This window comes from Homarus americanus, unplaced genomic scaffold (assembly GCF_018991925.1).
Source record: "Homarus americanus isolate GMGI-L3 unplaced genomic scaffold, GMGI_Hamer_2.0 scaffold31037, whole genome shotgun sequence".
NCBI lineage: Eukaryota > Metazoa > Arthropoda > Malacostraca > Decapoda > Nephropidae > Homarus > Homarus americanus.
The window spans coordinates 3,875,447-3,901,054 of NW_024722227.1; the positions used below are offsets into that span (position 1 = coordinate 3,875,447).

At 43.6% G+C, this 25,608-nt stretch overlaps 1 protein-coding gene across 1 annotated transcript; it reads right to left on the reverse strand.

Annotated features, from left to right (window-relative positions):
• Positions 1 to 440: 440 nt before the first annotated feature.
• Positions 441 to 12,529, reverse strand: LOC121862310 (tripartite motif-containing protein 3-like). Its single transcript, XM_042360466.1, has 5 exons — positions 12,403 to 12,529; positions 6,288 to 6,956; positions 4,868 to 4,957; positions 2,853 to 3,050; positions 441 to 2,565 (listed from the first exon to the last, which is right to left on the reverse strand). The coding sequence occupies exons 2-5, from the start codon at positions 6,945 to 6,947 to the stop codon at positions 2,050 to 2,052; spliced, it is 1,464 nt and encodes a 487-aa protein (XP_042216400.1). The 5' UTR covers positions 6,948 to 6,956; positions 12,403 to 12,529; the 3' UTR covers positions 441 to 2,049.
• Positions 12,530 to 25,608: the final 13,079 nt, after the last annotated feature.

Below are 25,608 nucleotides of genomic sequence, written 5' to 3' on the forward strand. Positions count from 1 at the left end.
GTCTGGGACTGACAGTTGGGAATAATGTTGCCAAAGTACCAGAAGTGAGGTCAGGGGTCTCCAGACTTTACTCTCTCGCTTTGTGGGTGAGTCTATACAGTACGTGTATATCCTTATTTATCTCATACCGTAAGCTGGTTGAGTCTCCTTGCCACACCTGTTTGCCTGAGTACTGGTGCTGCAGGTCTCGGGGTCGGACATTGCATTGTCTGTTTTAATTTTCGCAATTTACTAGAACTAGTAACAGCAGTAAACAAATTACATACAGTACCTAATTGAGAAAACGGATACAGTATACAATACAGTATAGGTGTGAGTAAAGCTTGATGGTATATTATACAGTATTACTGGGCCCGCCCCTACTTCACAAGAGGGCAGTATGCCCACACCTTAATCTCCACGTGTACACCCTCCCATGTTTGCTAAGATATAGACAAATGAAAGGTTGATATATGTGATATATTTCATAAAAATCTTTGACATATTCGGTAAACAAACATACATCATAAAAAGTAACATCTGGACAATAGTTTCATTACAAAATAAATGACAAGACATTACAGGCACACCGTTTATAATGCTCTCAACAATATACAGAAACAGATATGAAGCATATATTGATATAATTATTTCAGCTGTGTGCGTGTGACACGCCTCAACTCACTGCCTCACCCTACATCCTTACATTTCTCTGGAACACCACACCATACGCTAGTCTGGTATATTATATCATACTCTGATACATCACACTGGCACACCACATCACACTGATACACCACACTCAATATAAAAACTTAAGAATGGAGGAACCTGCAGTGGGCCTATTGGCCCATACTGGGCAGTCCCATTTACACCCAACCCCTATCGCTCATAATATATCCATCCAACCTATGTTTGAAGCTACCTAATGTGCTTGAGTTAATGATAATGTTTGTTAACTTGTTCCATTCATCCACTACTCCATTTCCAAACCGATGTTTACCTAGTTCGCGCCACACTGGTACACCACACCATACTCTAGTCTAGTATGTCACACCACACTTCGGTACATCACAATACCCTATACACAACAGTAGAAGAATAAAAACAACAACAATAAACACTGATGGTTTTAGACTTTGAATACTTTATCAACGTAAAAAATAGTGAAGGAAGTGCGAAGCGTGAATTCTTTCATTAAACTGGTGCTAGTGCAGTTATAGGGTGTGTCTCTCACAGTATAGTTGTCGTACACTCTCTCTCAGCAGTTATAATACTTCTCTCTCAGTAGTTGTAGTACTATTATACAATAGTTAAGGTACACTCACAAAGCATTTGTGGCACTTGCACTCTTAGATACTTGGTGTAACATTTCTCTGATAAAGCAGTCACGTTACAATCGGTAAATGTAAGTTACACTTATATCACTTGTGGCTCGCTGTGTCGGATACAAGTCGTATCAATAACTTCTCCCTAGACTCTAGGGCCTAGAGGCTGTGACACTCCTCAAACCCTAGTTTATGACACTCCCATACTCGGGTGTGTAGCTCACAAAAAGTAGCTTAAAACATACTCTTTCATAATGAGTGATAGTGGCCAAGGTTAAAATATAATCATTGTTATTACGTACCTCATATGATATTGGTACTTGTAAGTTCCAGCACTCACTAAAGCTGTCATAAATATAACGCTTGATGATACTGGATTTTGGTATGTTTTTTGAAGCAGTAGTGTTGTACGTGTAAAACAAACATTACTTGATACACGCAGTGAGAAACATTATCTGTGTTCCCTAATGACTTGTTGATGAACAGGAATGCCAATTTGGAAATGAACACGAAACACTGACATACACTATAAGATGTCTCTTGTCATTGTCACACACATAGTCACACCGCACGTTAAGTGTTATTGGAGAGAAATATACATAGCACAATGTTGAATATATGCCAGTCTGTCTCCTGAAACGAGTTCATATCTACATTTATACATCAAGACAAATTCACAAAAATTCGCTTGGAGTGATCATCCAAAAGATTTGCACATAGTGAAAATCCATGTAAAGGCATCTCAGAGACACAATACTATACCACAGTCACTAATGGTGGCTTCCCGCATATTGACAAGTTTAGCAGCTGCGCGAACTAAATCCATCCCATTTTCAACTTTCCCTATAGGACACTCTTCGTAGGCTATGGGACAGTCATTGTTGTATATGACGAAGTGTGACGGTTTACGGTGTTCGTCGCCGTAACAGAAACCAGCTACTAGCCCAGCCGTCACAGTCTGGACGTTGAGGTCGCCCATTAAAAGTCCAGGAAGAGCAGAACCTCCGCTCCCATCGTTCTTCTCGTAGTCGCCGCCCCACACACGCTCGCCGGGCTGGCCGCGACTCTCTACCTCGAGAAAGTTAGTGTTGGCGTAAGACGGGCCACGTTCCCCAGAACACAAGAAGAAGAACTGTCGGGTCCTTGGCGCTGTGTTGAGCAACTTGATGCACACTCGTCCTTGTATCTCGCCTCCCCATGACAGCTCCAAGAAGATTCTCACACAGGTCTCGTCCACCAGACCTCTCACGTCAACATACTGGAAGACAGCTCCACAACAGGAGTTAGAGACATTAAGGATCAATTTTATCACAAGTTTTAGGAGAATAAGAATCATAAACATGTTATAACATTATCTTAAACATAAGGTGATGCCATCAACACAATTCTTGATAAGATACCATAGATTGTATACAAAACCAGAGTCCATCTTAGTATTGGGAAATATTTAAGCATTTAACTGTTTATTATATAAGACTATGAAATGGTGGTTAATACTTGATATTCCCTTTTCTTTCATTATTTAATCTAAACAAATAAATTTACCGGTATAGTGTGAGAGTAGATGGGAGGCTTTCCTTCCCTGAGAGCGGACAGATACACTCGGTCGTCGAAATGGACCATTTTAGCACATCGGGGCCTGCCGTCTACTTCCATGACCGTCCACACTCCGCTGCCCACCAGTCGCGCCTTGTTCAACACTTGCACCACCAACTGACCTGTGTCCGGCAGGTCGTCCACCATCTGTTGCATAACGTTTAACTTAATAATACATTCTTAGTTATAATATATTAAATGTCACGAACCTTATTTATATCTGACCCATTAGGGATTAATTTCAAAGCATTCAAGAATCATTTCGTGAATAATTCCAGAATAATTCCGTCTTGGATGATAGCCGCCTTACACACTAAGAGAGAATTAAGATCACTAGTTGTATATGGGTGTGAGCCTAAGGATACTACTAGGTCACTATCAGATCAAGAGTAATGGTTGTCCCTCGCATTCCAGGATGGTCGGCCCGAGGACCACCTAGATGTGAATTTGTTTAAGGTGTAAAAGCTGTCGCCAACACAACAAATACACCGTAATTAACGACCTGTATGACCCAGTGCCAAAGAATAGCCCAAGAAGACCGGACAACTCGCCAACTGCACCGATTAACCATTACCCAGGAACACGATCCACCTATCGATTAACATCAGGTTTCATGTTACTGCTTGGTAGACAAAGGCAATAAACATTCAGAATCTTGTCCATAGGTTCATCCTGCCTGGAGATCGAATCCGGGGCCACTCGTATGCGAAGCGAGTAAGCTTACCACTACACAGTAGGTCACTTCACAATAACAGACAGATGCGCACACAGAGTATACAGTTTGCTCTAATTTTATCAGGATAAATGAGGTTATGAGGTATAAGAGAAGACAGGTATTAATGTAATAATTTGTCATATGTAAAACACAAGGTAGAAAATGTGTAGCCATTCAGATGAGCACAAGACAATGAGAGGCAGAAAGGAGGTAAACACCAGGTCAGGGAGTTGTTTCTTACATACATTTTTATTTTTATATATGTACGTACGTGTTTGTGGCGTCTTGGGGATAACTTAGTTCTTCGTAGTAGCGATCTTAGAATACTGGCCGAGTTTGTATTTCTATGTTGTTTTATAGTTGCATCACCTCAAGCCATGCTGAGGCATAAAACACTGCACGATAAATATAATAAGCAGGGTGTTTTTAAGCAGAGTGGTATTAAGGAAGGTTCATCACGCCCCTCACACCCTGCAGGGATGATCTTCAGTTTATCTTAAGCACCCCTCCGATGTGTTATATAGTGACTGCCACACATTCTGGTGCGTCTGCTGAGTAAAGAAAACCCATATCGACTGAAAGCCAAATTGTGTAAAATTTCAATCCAGCAGTCTCAGTTTTTCCTTATTATCAATTCTCCAATTTTTAACAACTCTTTCTGTAACGTATTAAAAACATATTTCAGTTCATAAAAGTAAAGAAATATAATTTTCAAGCGATAGCCGAGACTTTATAGCTTCATGTTTGTTTACCTTAACGATATAAGTAGTACCTCTGAGTCTAGCAGTATGTTCTTCATGCAGGTGTGAACAGTACAGACTTACAGCCTCACACTCGAATACTACATCCTTGGCTCAGAATATAGAACCATTTAGGGACAGGTCCAAGCGTAATGTGTGTACAATGACACACAGCTTTATTGCCAATGGTAATTTAGCTGATACAGTATATCAGATTGTATCCACACTCTGCACCTAATAGGTAAGTCTACCACTAATTAAGTATTTTGTAAATACTCAGTATTATCCAATACCACAACAACCTGACCACTGGGGTAATGCTAAAAACACTTTGTGACCTCTGCCCTTTCATTCCTTAGGCAAAATTCAACTATAACTGACCTGGGTCTTGGTGGGTGTGAGAGATAACTGACCTGGGTCTTGGTGGGTGTGAGAGATAACTGACCTGGGTCTTGGTGGGTGTGAGAGATAACTGACCTGGGTCTTGGTGGGTGTGAGAGATAACTAACCTGGGTCTTGGTGGGCGTGAGGGCGGCAGCAGCGGCTGACATGCTGCGACCCACCACAGCCTGCAGGGCGGCGCTGGTTATGTGCTCCACCTGGGAAGGATGTAGTAGTTATCATCACAAAGATAGACAAGTGATGGTGTAGTGTGTCACTAACTCCTCTGAGTCGTTGATGTTGGTGGACGTCTCCCTTCTCTCAATATAATCAATCAACTCCTCAAACTTATTACAGTACTGTGATAAGAATTTTTACCGAGTTCCTCAGGATCACTGCATATCAGAGTACTTTTATCTATTTTTCTGAAACATTTCACTCGCCAGGGTACATCTTCATTTGCTACCTGAGTACAGCACCTTCTCTTGCACCTGTTGACAAAATTCTCACTTGCCAACGAGGTACGGTAATGATATTGGAGTCCCCCAATAAGGGAAACCTTGAGCTCATGTACTGTTGCGCTTTTAAACACGAGCACTGTACTGTATATGGATGTTTGTCCAGAAGAAAGTAAGGTATCTTTCCTTAACCAATGTCTTCATTATTGTAATAGGTTACATGTTTCTGTGGCAAAATATATTTATAATCATCTTTAATAGTTAGTAATTTACATATTCAAATTTAAAAAGAAACGGTACAACACACTCCAAATGTCTTCATACAGCCAAGAAGGCCTCACATTCAATGAAACAATTATTACCTACTGAGAAACATTATGGTGCTAAAAACATTATATCAATATTTTCAGATAAACATGCAATAGACGCGTTATGGTGTAGAAAATATTATAAGTGAAACTGGCGAAAATATCACAGTGGTTGTGGAAGTGGTTCTAATTCGGAAAGGTAATCCTAGAATGAAAATGGAGAACCTACACTCCTACAGGGTTTTCAAGAAATTATATACAACGAATTATTAGAACAAATTGTATTTGACATTTTATAGACGCTGACCAGTACACACATTGAGTGCAGTCAATAGTGTGAAAAGATTGGTAAAATATCAAGTTCTTGAATGATTGCCCGTGACATTTTTATTTTTACTGTTCGATCATCTGTCAACACTGAAAATATGTCAGCAATGACACTTTTAATTCAACGGTTTAGCATCTCTTCAAGGTGAGGATCTCTTAACGTATCTCAAAAATGGGCAAAAGTAATGTTATCTTTGTTCAATAAAACGTTTGAAAAGAATGCTGTTTATTATCGTGACAATGTATCCATAAGACATATACAGTACAGTACACACAATTCGTGAAATTTCTGGAGAATGGTACACACTCCAGAAAGATGGTGTAAATAGTCATGCTGGTCGTCTCAATGATTAATATTAAAAAAAAAGACTTCCTAACTATATAAAAACTAATGAATGGCTGAGACAATGACTTATGACTCACCTACCTGGCTGAGACAATAACTTGTGACTCACCTCCCTGGCTGAGACAATGACTTGTGACTGTAGCAGCTGGTGGGCCGCGGCGCCCCACTCCTGGATGTCGTTGTCCCGAGCTCTGTCGTAGTGGTGGGCGGCGGTGACCTCGAGGAGTGTGGAGGAAGCATTAACTCTGGCTTGAGCCGCCTCCAGTGCGGCGCGCTTCTCCATGCCCTGAGCTATGGTATTAGAGACCTGGTCGGCTGTGCGGGTCATTTCCTCTAGGAGACTCTCGTTCCGCTCTATCAACGACCTCAGTGCCTGTATGTGTACCTGGTGCACACTCCTCTGCTCTGACAGGCGCCGTTTAAATTCAACAAGTCGAGTGAGGTGACAGTTGCAGGTAACTAACTCAGCTGTGGTGAACTCGTTAGCTTCCTTCTTAAGCTCGGTCAGTAGGGTGTGGGACCGCTGGCTACCTATAGAGTAGGCGTTGTCTTGCAGTAAGCTGACTACAGTATAATTAACTGGAACATCGTCTGCGCTGGAGACGGGGGAGGAGTGAATGATACGACAAAAGGGACAGTAGAGGGGACCACAGGTGATGGTGTCTGCCACACACGAGGTACACAAGGTGTGTCCGCAGCTCAAACACCGAGGACGACGCTCCTTATCGTCGTAAGGCTCTAGGCACACTTGACAGTCCTGAGAGGCCATCTTGCCCTCCTGTAAAAGTCAAACAGGGTCACCATAATCCAAAGCACAATATTATTAACAGCTGATAAAAAATTTCCTGGCGAGTTTAAATAAGAAAAAGTACTAAGATGTCGTACTTGGGAATAAAACAGAGGAAATGGTGTTGAAAAAAAGCCAGTCAAAATCTAAAGTAATTAACACAGTGATAAAAAAGGACCACTCGGTTCTTCAAATACCCCGAACGTCCCCCCAAGGATTACCGTGGCATGGTGACCATATTAACACAATGATAATCATATCACTAGAAAAAACAACAACTAAGAATTCGTAACAAATCTCATCTTTCCGGAAAATAGCCAAAGAGACTTTGAAAGGAAAAAGAAAGTACTACAGCAAATAATGATTTAGTGTCCGCACGAAGTGTCAAGGTCTTGTAATGAAGGATACCTCATGGCGAATACAGACCTACACCATTTATGGTGACAAACAAGAGAAGGCGTCACCTATCAGCCAATTAACGTCGTGTACAATGAGACCCTCATTGGTCGTGTATGTGAAGTGTGATGTCACAAGCCCGTGATTTTCCCACAATGTGGGCCCGTATAGGGCCCTGTCCGCCTGCTTCTCGAGCACTCACTCCCTCAGATTTGTTGTTTGCTCTTCTCTTCCCTTCTTCAACAGCCTCTGTGTGGAATCTTCGGACTTCCTCTATAGCACCTGTCTCTACCTCGTATCTGCTATCTTACAGCTAAGTGACCTTTGCGTATTTTACCTCTATCGTCCAAGTGACTTTTTCAGCCTCATGTGCTACTTTACTTTGATACTTTGGTGATACTCGTATGCGCATTAGGTGACTTACGTACTCTTGCCAGTGAACCGTTATCATTACTCCTGATTTATTAGTGATACCAGGTCCGAAACTCTTACTTAGGTGTTTTATGAGCACCATTATACGGGACCACCACAGTGCTCTTATTCTCGTGTCTATTTTGTTCACGAGAGGAATTTCAAGTTAACATCTCATATGGATATTTCACTAAGTTTTCCTTGGAAGTTCTGAATTAATTTTAAATTGTTGACTAGAAGTTTCTAATAAGTGACAATTATTATTATTACTATTATTATTATTATTATTATTATTATTATTATTATTATCATTATTATTATTATTATTATTGTTATTATTATTATTATTATTATTATTATTATTATTATTATTATTATTATTATTATTATTATTATTTAGCACAATACAAGACACGCAAAAGGTCATGTTCTCTTTCACGGGGCGTCTTCGGTTTACCTCATTCATCTCACTTAGTAATGCTTGAGTAGTACAGTAGGTGGTTCACCATTGTTAACAGTATATGTTAAAAACAGGAAGCGAGTGTCCAGAATGGCACAAAGTACACCCAGAGTGATGCAGACTGTTTTTCCCTGCAAAATTCAATAAATGTTTGCTTGACAATGTCATTAAACTATGACTGTGAAACTTTCAGCATGGAATTTGCTCACATGTGAGAAAGGAAGAAATGACGTGTCGCGTCCATCAATGTATAACAACATATGTTTCAGCTCAGAAATTTTCAGTTATAATAAATATTACTTTCGACCTAGTAACCCTCTTAGTAAACAAAAGACCCGTATAGCATGATAATCATCACTGCAGGGAAACTCATACTGTACTACTATTGGAACACCAATATGTGAACAAACGGCAACATATTATATACAGCACACCTTCTTCCTGAAGGTGTATAATAAGTTAGCATACAGTTAGCGGCCTTCTGGTAACCTTTGTTGTCATATGTCAAGAGTCTGGTTCACTGATGAAACCTTCACCTTGGCATACACCTTTGCCAGTACCACACCGCGTGGAACTCCCCACACCTGTTGCCTTACACCCTGCCGCACAACTGCTGCCATACACCCTGGTACACACCGGCTACCACACACACCCTGCTACACACCTGCTGCTATACACCCCTTGCACACACCTGCTACCAAACTTGTTAAAGATACTGCTACTCACAGTCTCATCATCACTGACTCCTTATCCTCACTACTTGCGCTTGATACCCTAAACTCAGATTGTCACCCGCTTGTTTCAAGCCAGACACAAGCATTTGTGTCTTGTTGACGGGGGTATCAGGATCAACCTGTTGTGGAGCCCCTCTCACATTGGCATTAGTGAACATGATAGAGTTGATGCCTTAGCTAAACTCGCGTCGAACAATGCCAATGTTGAGTACAATCTAGGACTGTCAAACAGAACCTTAAAAACTGTAACTAGAAAAGAGTTTTCTGGTGAATTTGAAGTCAGTAGACAAGTACAAACAAGCACGAGTTAATCCATTGTTTACCATGATGAGATGTATCAAGTAAAACATGTACGTATATGGAGCAAGTAACAAGATCACCAGATTACAAGATGTTGTAACCGCTTGACCAAGGTTAGGATATACAGGAAGTACCGCGGGCAGTATGCCCCTCAGGCAGATGTGAACAAAATTAAATGTAAAGTGTGTGGCCAGACATATGGCCACACACTCCAACACTACGTCTTAGAATGAAAAAAACATAGAACGTTATAGGGATAAATCCAAGTACACTGTGTATGCAATAGCACGGCACTTTATCTCTGAAGACAAGGTAGCTGATATACTAAGGCTGTATCCACACTTCGCATCTAGTACCTATTCAAAATTCTATGTGCCGACTTAAGCAAATAATATATTGGAAATACTCTGTAACATTCATTGCCATAATATAATGATCACTGGGGTCCGATAAACACCCTTTGTGGCCTATACTTTGTAATCCTTTTTGAGATATTGCTTACAGGGTGGGTATGGGGTGCACAATAAACTAGCTGCTGTCCGCACCAAAATTTAAATTCAACGCTACCACATAACCTGGCACACACCGGTTACCACATAATCTGATACACACCTATTACCACATAACCTAGCACGCACCTACTGCGTATATAGAAAAGGAGAACCGGTATTCACAGACCAAGAAAGAGCTTTACCAACAGCTACAGGCGGCTACAAAATTCACACAATATAAAGACTAATGTTTATGTTTTAGACTTAAGCTTATTTCAACTCTGATAGAGGAGCATTGTCTGTCTGTCTGTTTGTCTCGTGATTTTCTCCTACTCTGGGACCTTTAAGAATGAAACATCAAATAATTAAAAAAGTAATCAAATTTTTCCTACAAAAAAAAAATGCCAAGGTGTCCAATTACCGTTTACCTGAACCCTCAATAAACTACGACGGACTCCACATTCCGCCAGTGAACTGATAATTAGGGAGACGTAATTAATTTGACGATCCCAAACAACTCTTTACCACTCGCTTATGACGGGGGGTGGTTGCTTGTGGAATAGTTGGTTTGTGAGGTGGATTACATTGGCTCGTGAGTATGGAGCCCAAATTAAACATCACAGGAGAAAGTCTGGAGTGAAAAATGCTGTTTTACTTCATCTTGTAAACACAGAGGTACTTGACGAATTCGCTTCATCATTGTGTGAGTTAGAGGATGATTTTAAGAATAATGCTGTTAGGATAATGGAACTGGAGATAGAGAGGGAATTTCAGCAGACGAGTCTGGCTGGTGAGAGTGTGGTCCAAGTGTGGTGTAGTTGGTCTGGACTCAGGATATATTTATGTGGAGGTAAGTAGTTTATTCTGTTGTGCTGTTCACGTTTAAAGTAAGGCTGAGGTTAGGGTATAGGTTAATTTAAGCTGTGGCTGTTTGTATTTAAATTGTTCTTTTACTTGTCTTTGTAAATACGATCCTAATTTTATTATACTAAGAAATTATGCAGTGAATGATTCCTCCTCCATATGAGCCTGGTGGATATAGTCCCTATAGTGTTTACCCTGCTTGTTGTTGTGACTACTAGTGGCGGGGGTTTGTTTCTTATGCTTTCACGGTCAACCCTCTCCTCATATTTGATAAAGATGACGTTGACCGAACGTGTTTTTCACCTCACGGTCAGCGACAGTTTACCTTCTCCGTCAACAATCATCTTGTAACCAATAATATGTCTTCGCTCGTAAACGAAATCACTTCAAATAGGGTATAGTTTTATTTGTTTGTTTTAATGGTGAATTATTTATCCACCGTGTACTATACTACTACCATCACGACGCCTCAGTCTTCCCAGGTTATGTAACATACACTGTTACGTCACGTCACCGAGCTCCTGGTGAGGCTAATGGTAACACTGATGGTAACTAATTTCCAGAGCTGGAATTCTCGTTCACATATACTTTATATCACTCAAGGCCCAAGACTTTCATTATTAATTGTTTATGAATAAGTTAGTGTGTTGTGTTGTGTTGTGTGCTCACTACTTACTGGTAACCGTTATTATCATTTATTTATATTTTAAATAAACGGAAATACGAACTATATATATATATATATATATATATATATATATATATATATATATATATATATATATATATATATATATATATATATAATTAGCAGTAGTAGTTTATGAAAATGCTTCTTAGTAAAAAAAAATGACATGGCCAATGACTTTAAATTAAGTTTCTACACATATATTAGTTGTCTCCGTTAAAGGTAAGTTTGTAAGCCCTAAACTAAACAATACATCTCTTCTGTTCGATGTTTGACACAAATACAAACAGTCTTCTATACAAGTCATACAACGCATATATAAAAAGTAAAACATAACTGAGTAGGCTACATCATTTACAGCATGGCATACTTGCTCATGTACACATTTCATCTGTTTGACAACACCACACAACACAACAAGTAAATCATGTTAATTCTCACAATACCGCCAGCATCATTGGCAACCTGCCAAAATAACTGCATGCCTCATATTAATGAGTTGCATCGCTTACTGTTTTATCCTTCTCAATATATCCCACCAGTATAATATCTTACTATTCTTTCAACTCTGGAGACTAACAAATTCATTTATTCTCCACTCGTTCAACTAATATTGTAAACTCTTAGCTATAAACTTTACTAGCTATTTGAGCATTGCATTTACCAAGAAATTGGAGACCACTAGTAGGCAACAACACATGGCCCAGGTATCATGTATTCTATCTCCTGACCCTGGCTCTTTAAACCCCTACTCGTACTGCTGAGGATTTACCAACACTTGGATCACCAGGTCTGTAACTCTTATATATTGCATCTGCCAGTACGTCCTCTCACGCATGTTCAGTGTTATACACATACTGTAACTGTTCCATGATCGTCCACTACACTGCTGTTTTAACGCAAGTGGCTCATTTGAGTTTGTTTTTCTTAATATTTTACGGAATAGCAACTACGTAAGCTGAGGTTCACAAACACAAAACAAAAACATACCCACCAGCGAACACTGGTGAACACTATATATTTTGTTGGTAAAATTAAGAACTCGATCTTCTGGGAACATGTCAGTAAAAAAGCATTAGAGAAATAAACATACCTGCCAGGTTATGAATGTGTGAGTTGTCGATGTGGTCGAGGTAGTGAGCGAGAGTGGAAGATCACACCTGCAACAGCGGGAAGAAGGCGGGGCATAAACACTGTTGCCACATTGTTTTAATACGCCAACTCCATAGGATTATGGTGGGGCTGGGGAAGATGTGTGTTTTGACAGCGGCTGGAAGAATGAAAATTATTCACAGTGCATTACAGAGTATACTATCTATAGATTTTAACAATGACTTAGTCACCTTTGTGTTGTGTGATGTGTGTGTGTGTGTGTTTGTGTGATGCGAGTGTTGCTGAATAGTTTGGAGACTGGGAGGTTATGAGATAAGTTTTGGTCATATTGTAAAGCAAAAGATGGCCATACCTCATTTGCCACATTATTAAAGGATTTGACGATGTGTGACTTTCTCAGCTGCTTCCTTGAGCTAAACGTCCCTGAGTAGCCAGGATATCATCTTCTTTGCTGGAACCTGAACAAAATCTTTGCATATCACTGCAACTTAGTCTTGTTTCTAGAGACTTCATGAAAAGTAAAAGGATACGCAGTCCATTGTGACAGTTTTATTGGAAAGGATAAATACTTCAGTAATATTTCGGATCATCCACAATAATCATCACCAACAATGTTTCGCAGGTTTTAGTAGCAATTTTTGGTTTTCCTTAAGGCAGTGTTCCACTTTCCCCGCGAAGATGACGACATAATTACATTACATTAAGTTTACGCAGTGCAAAAATATTCGAAAGATATTTTAACAAATAAAAAGAATACGCTTTTACGATAGAGATAATTAGTTTAGAACCATCATCACCGTCCTTACTGACCGCTGCCACGCCCTTCTCAACTGGCGCGGGGGCAGGTGTGACGTGCACCACCCAGGGACAGATGTGACGTGCACCACTCTGGGACAGATGTGACGTGCACCACTCAGGGACAGATGTGACGTGCACCACTCAGGGACAGGTGCGACGTGCACCACTCAGGGGCAGGTGTGACGTGCACCACCCAGGGACAGGTGTGACGTGCACCACTCAGGGACAGGTGTGACCACTCAGGGACAGGTGTGACGTGCACCACGTGCACCACTCAGGGACAGATGTGACGTGCACCACTCAGGGACAGGTGTGACCACTCAGGGACAGGTGTAATGTGCACCACTCAGGGACAGATGTGACGTGCACCACTCAGGGACAGGTGTGACTACTCAGGGACAGATGTGACGTGGATCACTAAGGGACAGACGTGACTTGGATCACTAAGGGACAGTTGTGACGTGGATCACAAAGGGACAGTTGTGACGTGGATCACTAAGGGACAGATGTGACGTGGATCACTAAGGGACAGATGCGACGTGTACCACTCAATGACCGATGTGACGTGGGTCACTCAGGGACAGATGTGACGTGGATCACTAAGGGTCAGATGTGACGTGGGTCACTCAGGGACAGATGTGACGTGGATCACTAAGGGACAGTTGTGACGGATCACTAAGGACAGTTGTGACGTGGATCACTAAGGGACAGATGCGACGTGGATCAGTCAATGACCGATGTGACGTGGATCACTAAGGGACAGATGCGACGTGGATCACTAAGGGTCAGATGTGGCGTGAATCACTCAGGGACAGATGTGATGTGGATCACTCAGGGACAGATATGACGTGGGTCACTAAGGGACATGTGATGTGGATCACTCAGGGACAGATGTGACGTGGGTCACTCAAGGACAGATGTGACTTGGACCACTCAGAGGCAGATGTGGCGTGAATCACTCAGCGACAGATGTGATGTGGATCACTCAAGGACAGATGTGACTTGGACCACTCAGAGGCAGATGTGGCGTGAATCACTCAGGGACAGATGTGACGTGGACCACTCAGGGACAGATATGACGTGGGTCACTAAGGGACAGATGTGGCGTGAATCACTCAGGGACAGATGTGACGTGGACCACTCAGGGACAGATGTGACGTGGGTCACTAAGGGACAGATGTGACGTGGGTCACTCAAGGGCAGATGTGACTTGGACCACTCAAGGGCAGATGTGGCGTGAATCACTCAGGGACAGATGTGATGTGGATCACTCCAAGGGAGGACAGATGTGACGTGGGTGCTAAGGGACAGATGTGACTTGGACCACTCAGGGACAGATGTATGGCGTGAATCACTCGGACAGGTGTGACTTGGACCACTCAGAGGGAGATGTGGCGTGAATCACTCCAGGGACAGATGTGATGTGGATCACTCAGGGACAGATATGACGTGGGTCACTAAGGGACATGTGACGTGGATCACTCAGGGACAGATGTGGCGTGAATCACTCAGGGACAGATGTGATGTGGATCACTCAGGGACAGATGTGGCGTGAATCACTCAGGGACAGATGTGACGTGGGTCACTCAAGGACAGATGTGACTTGGACCACTCAGAGGCAGATGTGGCGTGAATCACTCAGGGACAGATGTGATGTGGATCACTCAGGGACAGATGTGACTTGGATCACTCAGGGACAGATGTGACGTGGGTCACTCAAGGACAGATGTGACTTGGACCACTCAGAGGCAGATGTGGCGTGAATCACTCAGGGACAGATGTGATGTGGGTCACTAAGGGACAGATATGACGTGGGTCACTAAGGGACAGATGTGACGTGGGTCACTCAAGGACAGATGTGACTTGGACCACTCAGAGGCAGATGTGGCGTGAATCACTCAGGGACAGATGTGATGTGGATCACTCAGGGACAGATGTGACTTGGATCACTCAGGGACAGATGTGACGTGGACCACTCAGGATCATTCTGGGACAGGTGTTTACAAGGATTATTCTCGGGCCTGAGTTGTAACGCTGTTTTTTTTTTCGTGTTTCACAGAGGCAATAAAGACACCCCGATGCTCTTTTTCCACTTTATTTGACGTTCCTTGTACAGTTATACATCAGCCTTGACCGGTAACAGCCCTTAACACGCGACCATTCACTTCTTGAATCTTTATGACGCACGTGTTGTGTATTGAGCAGCACACACTTGAACCCTAAAATTAACTGAAGTATATTAATAGTGTGTCTAGCATTAACTCAGGTATTGTGATAGGGAAGGGTTACATAATTATAAAAGGGAGAAAAAATATTCTCAAATATCTTCCCCGATTCAAGTCAGTTCATATGTTTTCACTTATTATTTTATCACAACAAAAATATATATTTGTCTTTGCTTAGAATTGCACTGTGTTGTGAAACATTAAAATAAACAAAAACAATACTGCCTTGTGCACAGCCCATTCCTACAAGTCCCCAGAGTAAAACAGAAAAACATGGCTACCTTCCCACCTACGGACAAAGTGTTCCTCCGCCACGACGTAAGAGGCGACATATTAAATACAATTCAAAATTGAAGGAATAATTAATCCAAGTATAAGTCTCAACCAAATTCTGGAACTAAGCCTTTTTTTATGGCGTCGGTAGTACTACTAGTCACAGCATTTTACAAACATTGCACAGAGAAGTAATTTCGTGTTTTTTCGGGCCACTCAGCTACAAGTGTGACGAGAATTAGTTTGAGACATGTGGATTATGGTAGGACAGGTGTGACGTGGATTATGGTAGGACAGGTGTGACGTGGATTATGGTAGGACAGGTGTGACGTGGATCATGGTAGGACAGGTGTGACGTGGATCATGGTAGGACAGGTGTGACATGGATCATGGTAGGACAGGTGTGACGTGGATCATGGTAGGGCAGGTGTGACGTGGATCATTGTAGGACAGGTTTGACGTGGATCATGGTAGGACAGGTGTGACGTGGATCATGGTAGGACCCAGGTGTGACGTGGATCATGGTGGAACCCGGAGTGTGTGATGGATCATTTGTAGGACAGATTGTGACGTGGATCATGGTAGGACAGGTGTGACGTGGATCGTAGTAGGACAGGTGTGAGCGTGGATCATGGTGGGACAGGTGTGACATGGATCATGGTAGGACAGGTGTGACGTGGATCATGGTAGGACAGGTGTGACGTGGATCATTCCTTGGGACAGGTTTGACGTGGATCATGGTAGGACAGGTGTGACGTGGATCATGGTAGGAAGGACAGGTGTGAGCGTGGATCATGAGCAGGGCAGGTGTGACGCGTGGATCATTTAGCCAGGACAGGTGTGACGTGGATGCGGTAGGACAGGTGTGACGTGGATCATGGTAGGACAGGTGTGACGTGGATCATGGTAGGACAGGTGTGACGTGGATCATGGTAGGGCAGGTGTGACGTGGATCATTGTAGGACAGGTTTGACGTGGATCATGGTAGGACCCAAGGTGTGAGGCGTGGATCATAGTAGGACGGGTGTGACGTGGATCATTGTAGGACAGGTTTGACGTGGATCATGGTAGGACAGGTGTGACGTGGATCATGTTGGGACAGGTGTGACGTGGATCATGGTAGGGCAGGTGTGACGTGGATCATTGTAGGACAGGTGTGACGTGGATCATTGTAGGACAGGTGTGACGTGGATCATTGTAGGACAGGTTGACGTGGATCATGGTAGGACAGGTGTGACGTGGATCATTGTAGGACAGGTTTGACGTGGATCATGGTAGGACAGGTGTGACGTGGATCATGGTAGGACAGGTGTGACGTGGATCATGGTAGGGCAGGTGTGACGTGGATCATTGTAGGACAGGTGTGACGTGGATCATTGTAGGACAGGTTTGACGTGGATCATGGTAGGACAGGTGTGACGTGGATCATGGTAGGACAGGTGTGACGTGGATCATGGTAGGACAGGTGTGACATGGATCATGGTAGGACAGGTGTGACGTGGATCATGGTAGGACAGGTGTGACGTGGATCATGGTAGGACAGGTGTGACATGGATCATGGTAGGACAGGTATGACGTGGATCATAGTAGTGTGACGTGGATCATGGTGGGATAGATGTGGCGAGATTTAGGAATTGAAAGTCGTAAATCCAATCGTCTTGGATAGGTGTATACAGGTATGGAAACCTTATATACCTCCAGAAAGATCAGACATTTCTAGAAAAGGTTCATCACAGACCGACTAAAATGACATCTGAACTATGTCATCTTGGTTTAATAAATATATTAAAAATCTTAAAGATAGTTTTTTTTTATATAGATGTAATTTAGTTGCCATTTTGATTGAGAAGAGAAACGGGCGGATGAAGATGATTGGGGTTTAAGAAACTAGTACATGTGGCTTACAGGGTTCCGTGGCCAAAAAATGGTCTGTGATCCCCCTAAGTAGATATATTTGTCAATTTACTGGTGAATCTGTGTCTATTAAGTGAGGTGTAGGCCCACCAAACTCCCCTCAGTGCCACGGCTTGTAATCTGAACACTGTCCACCCCCACCCTCCACCCTCCCCCACTGTCCCACCAGGCCACCCAGCTGACCACACAACTAGACTATCTCCCTACTGCCAGCTACTCGGCCCTCACTAGCTCCAATATGTCTAAGTTGGCTGCTAGTATCAAACATTCAAATTTCACGAAAAAACAACTGACTGATGTGATAATGGAAGTCCAACGGACACTCATACAGGACACCATACAACAAATGAATAAGGAGACCATCAAGAAGCTAGAAGAAGCTGACCGGCGTCTCACTGACCAGCTAAGTGAGATTAAAAGAAGCTTGGAATTCTCGCATGGGGGAAATAAGTGACTTACAAGCAAAGTTGAACGTTGAAGCTAAAGAGGACCGATCACTCAAGACCCAAGTTCAACAGTTTAGTGAGGAGAATTCCAAGCTCAAAACGGAACTAACGACAACAGCAGACCGGGTGGATTATGTGGATGACATATAGGTGTTGTGGCCACGGCTGTGATGAAGGCCAACCAGGGAGTGTAGTACTGTGCCTTTAGTTAAATCAGTTCATAGTGTCATCAGTGACTGCAGAAGAGACTGTAAATAACATAAAGTGAATACATATTGGCAATCAAGCTGGTAAGGACAACTGCCAGCCTATACGTGTCATAGGTGCCACAGAGACTTTAAATTTTATTTTGTTTGTGTGCTTTCTCAAGGACTGAAACTGTGTTTATAATACACCACTCACAGGGAGATACAGTGTACACAGTGATAGTTCATAGTGTCATCAGTGACCGCTGAAGTTGTAAATAACTTAAAGTGAGCGCTCACTAGCAAGCAAGCTGGAAAGGCACCGTGCCAGCTGAAACCAAGTCGTGTCATAGGGGCCACAGAGACTTTAAATTTTATTTTGTTTGTGTGCTTTCTCAAGGACTGAAACTGTGCCTACAATACACCATTCACAGGGAGATACAGTGTACGCAGTGATAGTAGACAACTCTATAGGCAACAGAGAGTAGCTAAGTACTTTTTCTCTCTTTACTTTTTTAAATAGGTGTAGATCTATACACAGTCTGCACCCCCCCCCCTCACCCACAACAACAATAACAACCATGAGTCTGATATGTGATTACTGCAGGGAGACGTCGGATATGGAGGATACAGGCCTGACTAATGCAACGTTTAGGACGTTACTAACTGCCGTAAAGCATGATGGCTGTTGCTGGTATTGCCCTGGCTGCATAGTCAAGGTGAATGAAGCGATTGCAAGCCATAAGGGAATGAGTTCTCTAGGGACGAAAATAGATGAAGCTGGAGCCCTGCTGGTTGCCAAACTGGAGCAAGTTGGGAAAGTGATCCTTGCTAGAACTGAGGAAGTAGCCGACAGAATGGAGGTGATTGCTAAGAGGAGTTATGCTGACATATTAGCAGGGCCACGGGAGGAGGCGGAGAGTAATGCAGGATCAGAACAGGTTCTACAACAGCTTGGGACTTTGAAGAAGTGTGTCGAAGAAATAAAAATTAACTGTTAGGGGAGAGGAGGAACACCAGGAACGGCTCCAGCGCAGGAACAATGTAATAGTGTTTGGAGTTCCAGAGAGCCAGGCGGAGGGAACTGTGAGTAAGGAAACACATGATAAGGTGCTGTTTCAAAATATTTCCACAGAGGTTCTGAAGATTCCATCAACCCCTCAGGATGTGAGGAGGCTGGGACAAAAGCAGGGGACTAAGCCTCGCCCCCTCAGGATCACACTAGTGAGTGAGGAGGAGAAATGGCAGGTTATTCGGCAGGCAAAAAACTTAGCAAGGAGCGAGGCATTTCGGGATGTATTCATTCACCCAGACCGCACGGTAATGCAGAGGGAACAGCACAAGAAGCTCCTGCAGGACTTGAAGCAGAAGAGGGAGGAGTCGAGGAGGAACGGGGACAGGTGTACATGGGTTATACTCAGGGGGAGGGTAGTGGAAACAAGTGTGCCGATACAGGGCCAGGGGGCAGCAGTGCACCCTCCACCCACTCAACCCCCCACCCGGGAGGCGGCACCAGCTTAGCCTACCGGACAGGAGGGGGCGAGCGCCGTGTAAACAATGACATTTCTAACCACACCCTGCACAATACAGTGTACTTAGCAAATGCTGCAGCTTCTGAGAATGTGGGTGGAGCGGGTTTATTACTAAGAGCAGAGACGTTACCGAGAACAAATTCTGGCTTGAATGTCATGTACACTAATACTGACACGTTCCTTGATAAGAGAGAGGAGTTTGAAACACTACTAAGAGTACACCAACCAGATATTGTAGGAGTTGTAGAACTGTTATACAAGAACAGGAGAATCGACCCAGAGGAATGTGAGTTCAGTATTGCTGGATATGACTCATTTACGAACCTATCTCAAGAAACTTGCAAAAGGGGTGTGGTTATCTAAGCTAGGCAAGACCTTAGAGCCAGCCAGGCGAGGGTACAGGGAGAGGATGTTTTTGAAGAGTCCAAGTGGTGTAAAATTAAATTAAAGGGAGGGGACTTACTTATCGTCGGGTGTATCTACAGATCCCCAATCTGTGGCCCACTAAATCAAAGGAACTTAAGAACCTTAATAAACAACTCGGCGATGCTTAACCCTAGCCACCTCCTTATCATGGGGGACTTTAACTATGGCGACATCGACTGGAGAAACGAGTCCACCCCGAATGACTTGAATAACCCTGCTACTCTTTTCGTAGAAACTCTGAGAGATAATTTTCTGTTCCAACATGTTAGAGACCCGACACATTACAGAGGGGAGCAAACATCCAAGCCACTTGACCTCATCATAACAAACGAGGAGGGTATGGTGGCCAAACTGGAACACCTTGCCCCAGTTGGCACCAGTCACCATACAGTGTTGTCATTCAGATTTAACTGTTACCTAGTTCAAGATAAGGCCAGGCCAAGGTGCAAATATTACAAGGGAAATTACAATGGGATGAGGGAAGAGATGAGGGGTATCAACTGGCCTGACTTATTAAGGTACAAGAACGCAGACACTACGCTGAATATCATACCTCGTAAAATGACCCATTTGATCGATAAATATATACCCAAGACCAAACCCAGTGCTTCTAGGAATACGAGGGGATCATTGCACATGAACCATGCGGCGGTCGACAAAATTAAGAAGAAAACCCAGAAATTCAAGACGTGGGCTGGGTCAAACGATGAGCAAGACAGGAGGATGTATGCAAGAGCCAGAAACCAAGCAAAGATAGAGTGTAGGAGGGCTGAAAAGGAGTTCCAGAGGCTGGTTGCAAGCGAGGCCAAGTCAAACCCAAAGGCGTTTTACCGCTATGCAAAGTCGAAATTGAAAACGCGAGTAGGAGTATCAGACCTGAAACTTGAAGATGGTAGTTACGCAGATTCTGACCAGGATAAAGCTGAGGCATTGAACAGCTTCTTTTCCTCAGTGTTCACAAGAGAGGATGCAACTAACCTTCCTACGTTTGAGGACAGACGGTTCGACACAGCACTGACCCACATTGTGTTCACAGAAGAGGGTATTAGAAATAAACTGTCCAGGCTAAAGGTCCATAAGAGTCCCGGACCTGACATGGTGCATCCTAGAGTGCTAAAAGAGTTGAGCAACGAGCTTGCAGAGCCCCTGAAGATCCGGTTTTGTAAATGCCTGGATGAACAAATGGTCCCCAGTGAATGGAAAGTGGCTTATGTGAGTCTTATGTTCAAGAAGGGCGATCGTCACTCCACGAACAACTATAGACCGGTGAGCCTGACCAGCATAATATGTAAAGTATTTGAGAGTATTATCAGAGATGCCGCGATGGAACATCTACGAAACAACCTTGTAAAAGATTGCCAACACGGTTTTATGCCGGGCGCTCTTGCTTAACACAATTGCTCAAGGTATTGGATATTTGGACCCATATTCTGGAACGGGGTGGTAATATCGAATATATTTACGTAGATTTCGCCAAGGCTTTCGACAGTGTACCCCACGAAAGGCTGAAAATCAAACTGGAAGGGTACGGAATTCGGGGAAATGTCCTAGCGTGGATAGAAGACTTTCTACATGACCGCAAGCAGTGTGTGGTGATTAATGGCACGAAATCGTCATCTGTACCTGTAACAAGTGGGGTACCACAGGGCAGTGTATTGGACCCGCTGTTGTTTGTTTGTTTCATAAATGACATGCCTGACGTTGTACACTCCTCCATACAAATGTTTGCTGATGACGCCAAGTTATTTCGGGAAATTAAGAACCAAGCGGACTGTGAAGAGCTCCAGAAGGACCTCTGTGGGCTCCAGGAATGGTCGAAGAAATGGCTGCTGAGATTCAATGTCACGAAGTGTAAGAGGATGCACCTGGGGCGTACCAACGGTAAGGAGGCGTATCATATGTCCCAGCAGGATGAGAGAAACTGCACTAGTTGAAGAGACTGTGTGTGAGAGAAGGACCTAGGTGTGTATGTTGACAATGAGCTGAGTTCTCGGGCCATTGTGAGAAGAAAGGTAAATCAGGCAAATAAGTGTGGGTCTTATAGATCGTTCCAGATATCTAGACGGTCCGTCCTCATAACGATCTTCAGGGTAAGTGCTTCCCCATCTGAATTACTGTATCACCCGTCTGGTCCCCAGATATGCTAGGGACTGTCAGTTGGTTGAAAAATGTTCAAGGAGGGCCACCAGACTGGTGCCTGCACTTCGGCACCTCAACTACCCTGAGAGATTGGAGCGCCTGGACTTTTGGCTATACCACAGACAGACAGGGGACCTGGTTGAGGGTATACGCATCTCCAGAGGCACTACTCGTTAGTGTCCATACTTGGAGTTGGCGGACGCTCGCCCCTAGGAGTCCACAGCTCAAGATTGAAGAAGCCGCAAGTCCAGAAAACCGTGAGGGCAAACTTTTTCGGAGTGAGGGTTGTAAACTCTTGGAACAATCTACCAGAGAGTGTTGTGACGGCACCGAGTGTGAGCTCTTTCAAGACAAGACTTGACCAACACTGGAGCGGGTTCAGGTACATTCAGGAGCCGGTGCATGCCCAGTATTTGCCAACAGTGCGTGACAGAAACGTGACCGATCTCCCGGGCGGCTAGCGAGCCGATCTTTTGGTGAAGAATATAAATGAAAAGAGACGTGACCGATCGCCCAAGCGGCTAACAAGCCGATCAGTGGCGAAGAGGATAAAAGAAAAAAGTCGCCGAAGATGCCCACGAGAACTGGGAGTCATCCCAGAGCAAAATTTCACACCTGCTGAATGACCATTTTAAACTTTCAGAAGTAAAGTTTGACCGTGTTCAACGCATCGGGAAACCCAACTCCTCCCGCCCCGGCGACACCATAAAAAAATTTTTCATCCCCCTCTGACCGTGACAAAGTGTTTTATCAACGCAGTAAACTGAAAGGCACCACTATCTTCGTCAACGAGGACCTCTGCCCAGGTACGTGTAGTGGACGTCTCCCCTACAACTGCGTATCCGCATTCCAATGCAACAGTATCCTAGCAACCAAACGAGCGGCCCAGGGGGGGCGTCACCAGATGCCACAGTATCCTAGCAACCAGCCACCTGCTACGTCTTCCCTAGCTCGAGTCGAAACCGGCGAGTTCCCGCAGTTTACTTCCGGCTGCTGTGTATATAAGCTCTGTCTCTCCATTGAGATTCATTCTGGCCTCGGTTCCTGAACCGCAACACCTCCTCCTCCGCCGCTGCCTGGCGGCCCTCGCTTCTCCTCCGCCTGCCTGGCGGTCTCGCTCCACCCGGCGAGCATGGCAACCCACCAGCTGTCCTTCTCTGAGCATCCTCACCAACCAGCTCTCTCATTCTACTCTACGTTCCTGAACATGCAACACCTCCTCCAAAGCTCCTCGCTGTCGCTCTCATTCAACCTGGAGGCCAGCAACAGGCAACATCTTCTCTAACGAAGCTCCTGCACATCTACCTCCTTCAACACGCTACTCACCGAACGTGTCTACTGAGCAGCTCCTCACCACACGGCATCTCCAGCACCAGACTGTCTACCATATAACTTACATTATATAAGAAAACCACCACCTTAGAGTTTCCATCCAAACTGAGTGCTAGACAACATAATATCACGAAACCCTACATACGACTAAAGCCCGTCTACAGAAAATGGACCAGTTTAAAGAAGCCAGGAACAAAGGGAAAAACATGACGTTCAGTCATAAAAGTCATAAAACCCTTGTTGTGAGGGATCGGGCAAGTGGACACCTGCCCACTCACCCACCCACTGTACTCCCCCCTCAAGCCCTTCGAGAACCCCTCCCACTGAGGGGGGAACCAGCCACTGTTGCTATCACCTGAGGAGTTCCCCCCCCACCCACTGCCGGCCAACTCGAGTACTACACGTCTACTCTCTGTGGTGGAAACCAATAACCCTGGGGACAAAGGTCTCTTCAAGAATTACCGCCCCATATCAGTCCTCCCAGCCTTGAGTAAGATACTGGAAAAACTAGCGTGCAATAGACTAAATTCATTCTGCAATGCCAATAACATCTTTACAGACTCCCAGTTTGGATTTAGAGCTAGAAGGTCGACTGAGAGTGCTCTGCTATCCTTTACTAATGACATCTTAAATTCCTTTGATGACAGTCACTTTACAGTCGGTATATTCTTGGACCTTTCTAAAGCCTTCGATACTGTCGAGCATACCATCCCCCTTTCAAAGATTGAACATTACGGCATTAGGGGCCTGTCCCACAATTGTTTTACCTCATATCTGTCCAACAAGATGCAGTATGTCTGCTATAATAATCACCAATCTGACTCCCCGCCAATCTTGTATGGCGTCCCCCAAAGTTCCATTTTCGGTCCAGTACTGTTTTTGTACATAAACGACATAGTCCACGCCAGCACACTCATAAAATACAACTTATTTGCAGACGATAGCAATCTCTATGCCAGCAACTCAGACCTCCATTCCTTAATGAAAACTATGAATGCTGAATTAACTAATGCCAGGACCTGGGTAATATAATAAACTGACCTTAAACCTTGAGAAAACCCACTACACGATCTTTCACAGAAGGAAAAACTTACCCCCCAGACTTGGACCCCCTGTACCTTGGTAATACAGTCCTCAAACGAGAACAAAATACTAAATTCTTCCGAGTTATTGTTGATGAGAAACTTAACTGGAGAAACGACATACAAGCCATTCACGGTTAAGTCAATAAACAGTGCAGTATCATGTATCACACTCCACAGTCACTCACTCTCACAGCAATGAAAGAAATCTATCATGATCTTGTTTACCAACACCTGATACACTGTCACACACTATGGGGGGCCTCTGGCTCTTCAAAACAAATCCTTGGTTACTGCACAAAAGTTGTACAGACAATGACCTACTTGAAAAAAACAGATTACACAAACGAAAAATTTGCTAAATTGAAAATGATAAAATTCGAAGATATTAACACCTACTGCTGTGCCCCCTTTGTATGCAAATCTATCAATCACTTGCTTGACATAATTATTTCCAGTTCCAGAATAATCAGAGATACAACTTAAAGCACCCAGAGCTACTAAGACCACCCTCCCCCCATGTGCTACTCTCAGTCACAGACCTCCATAAGATATCACGGTGTGAAGGTGTAGAACAACACCCCCCACCCACCCGAGCAAAGACTACTCTCCCTTCCTTTAAATTATCTCTTAAAAAATATCTATTGTCTAAGTATTAATATTTCCTCTGATGCCTACTATATTTACAGTACCTGCTTTTATTGTACCATCAAAACTTTTATCGGAAATTATCATTTAAATAGATAAGAAATTACCATTGCAATAAACATATTTGCCAACTAGACATAATCCTGACAGCTCTGTCCTCTTGTTCAACCTTAATACTGTACAACC

What these genes read in the sequence shown, in the direction of transcription:
- LOC121862310 (XM_042360466.1), bottom strand. Translation starts at nt 6,947, where the DNA reads ATGGCCTCTCAGGACTGTCAAGTGTGCCTAGAGCCTTACGACGATAAG. An exon ending in TCATTGTCTCAGCCAGGGAG is followed by an intron (nt 4,958 to 6,287) that starts GTGAGTCACAAG and finishes CATCCTTCCCAG; the next exon opens with GTGGAGCACATAACCAGCGC. An exon ending in TCTACTCTCACACTATACCG is followed by an intron (nt 2,566 to 2,852) that starts GTAAATTTATTT and finishes GCTGTCTTCCAG; the next exon opens with TATGTTGACGTGAGAGGTCT.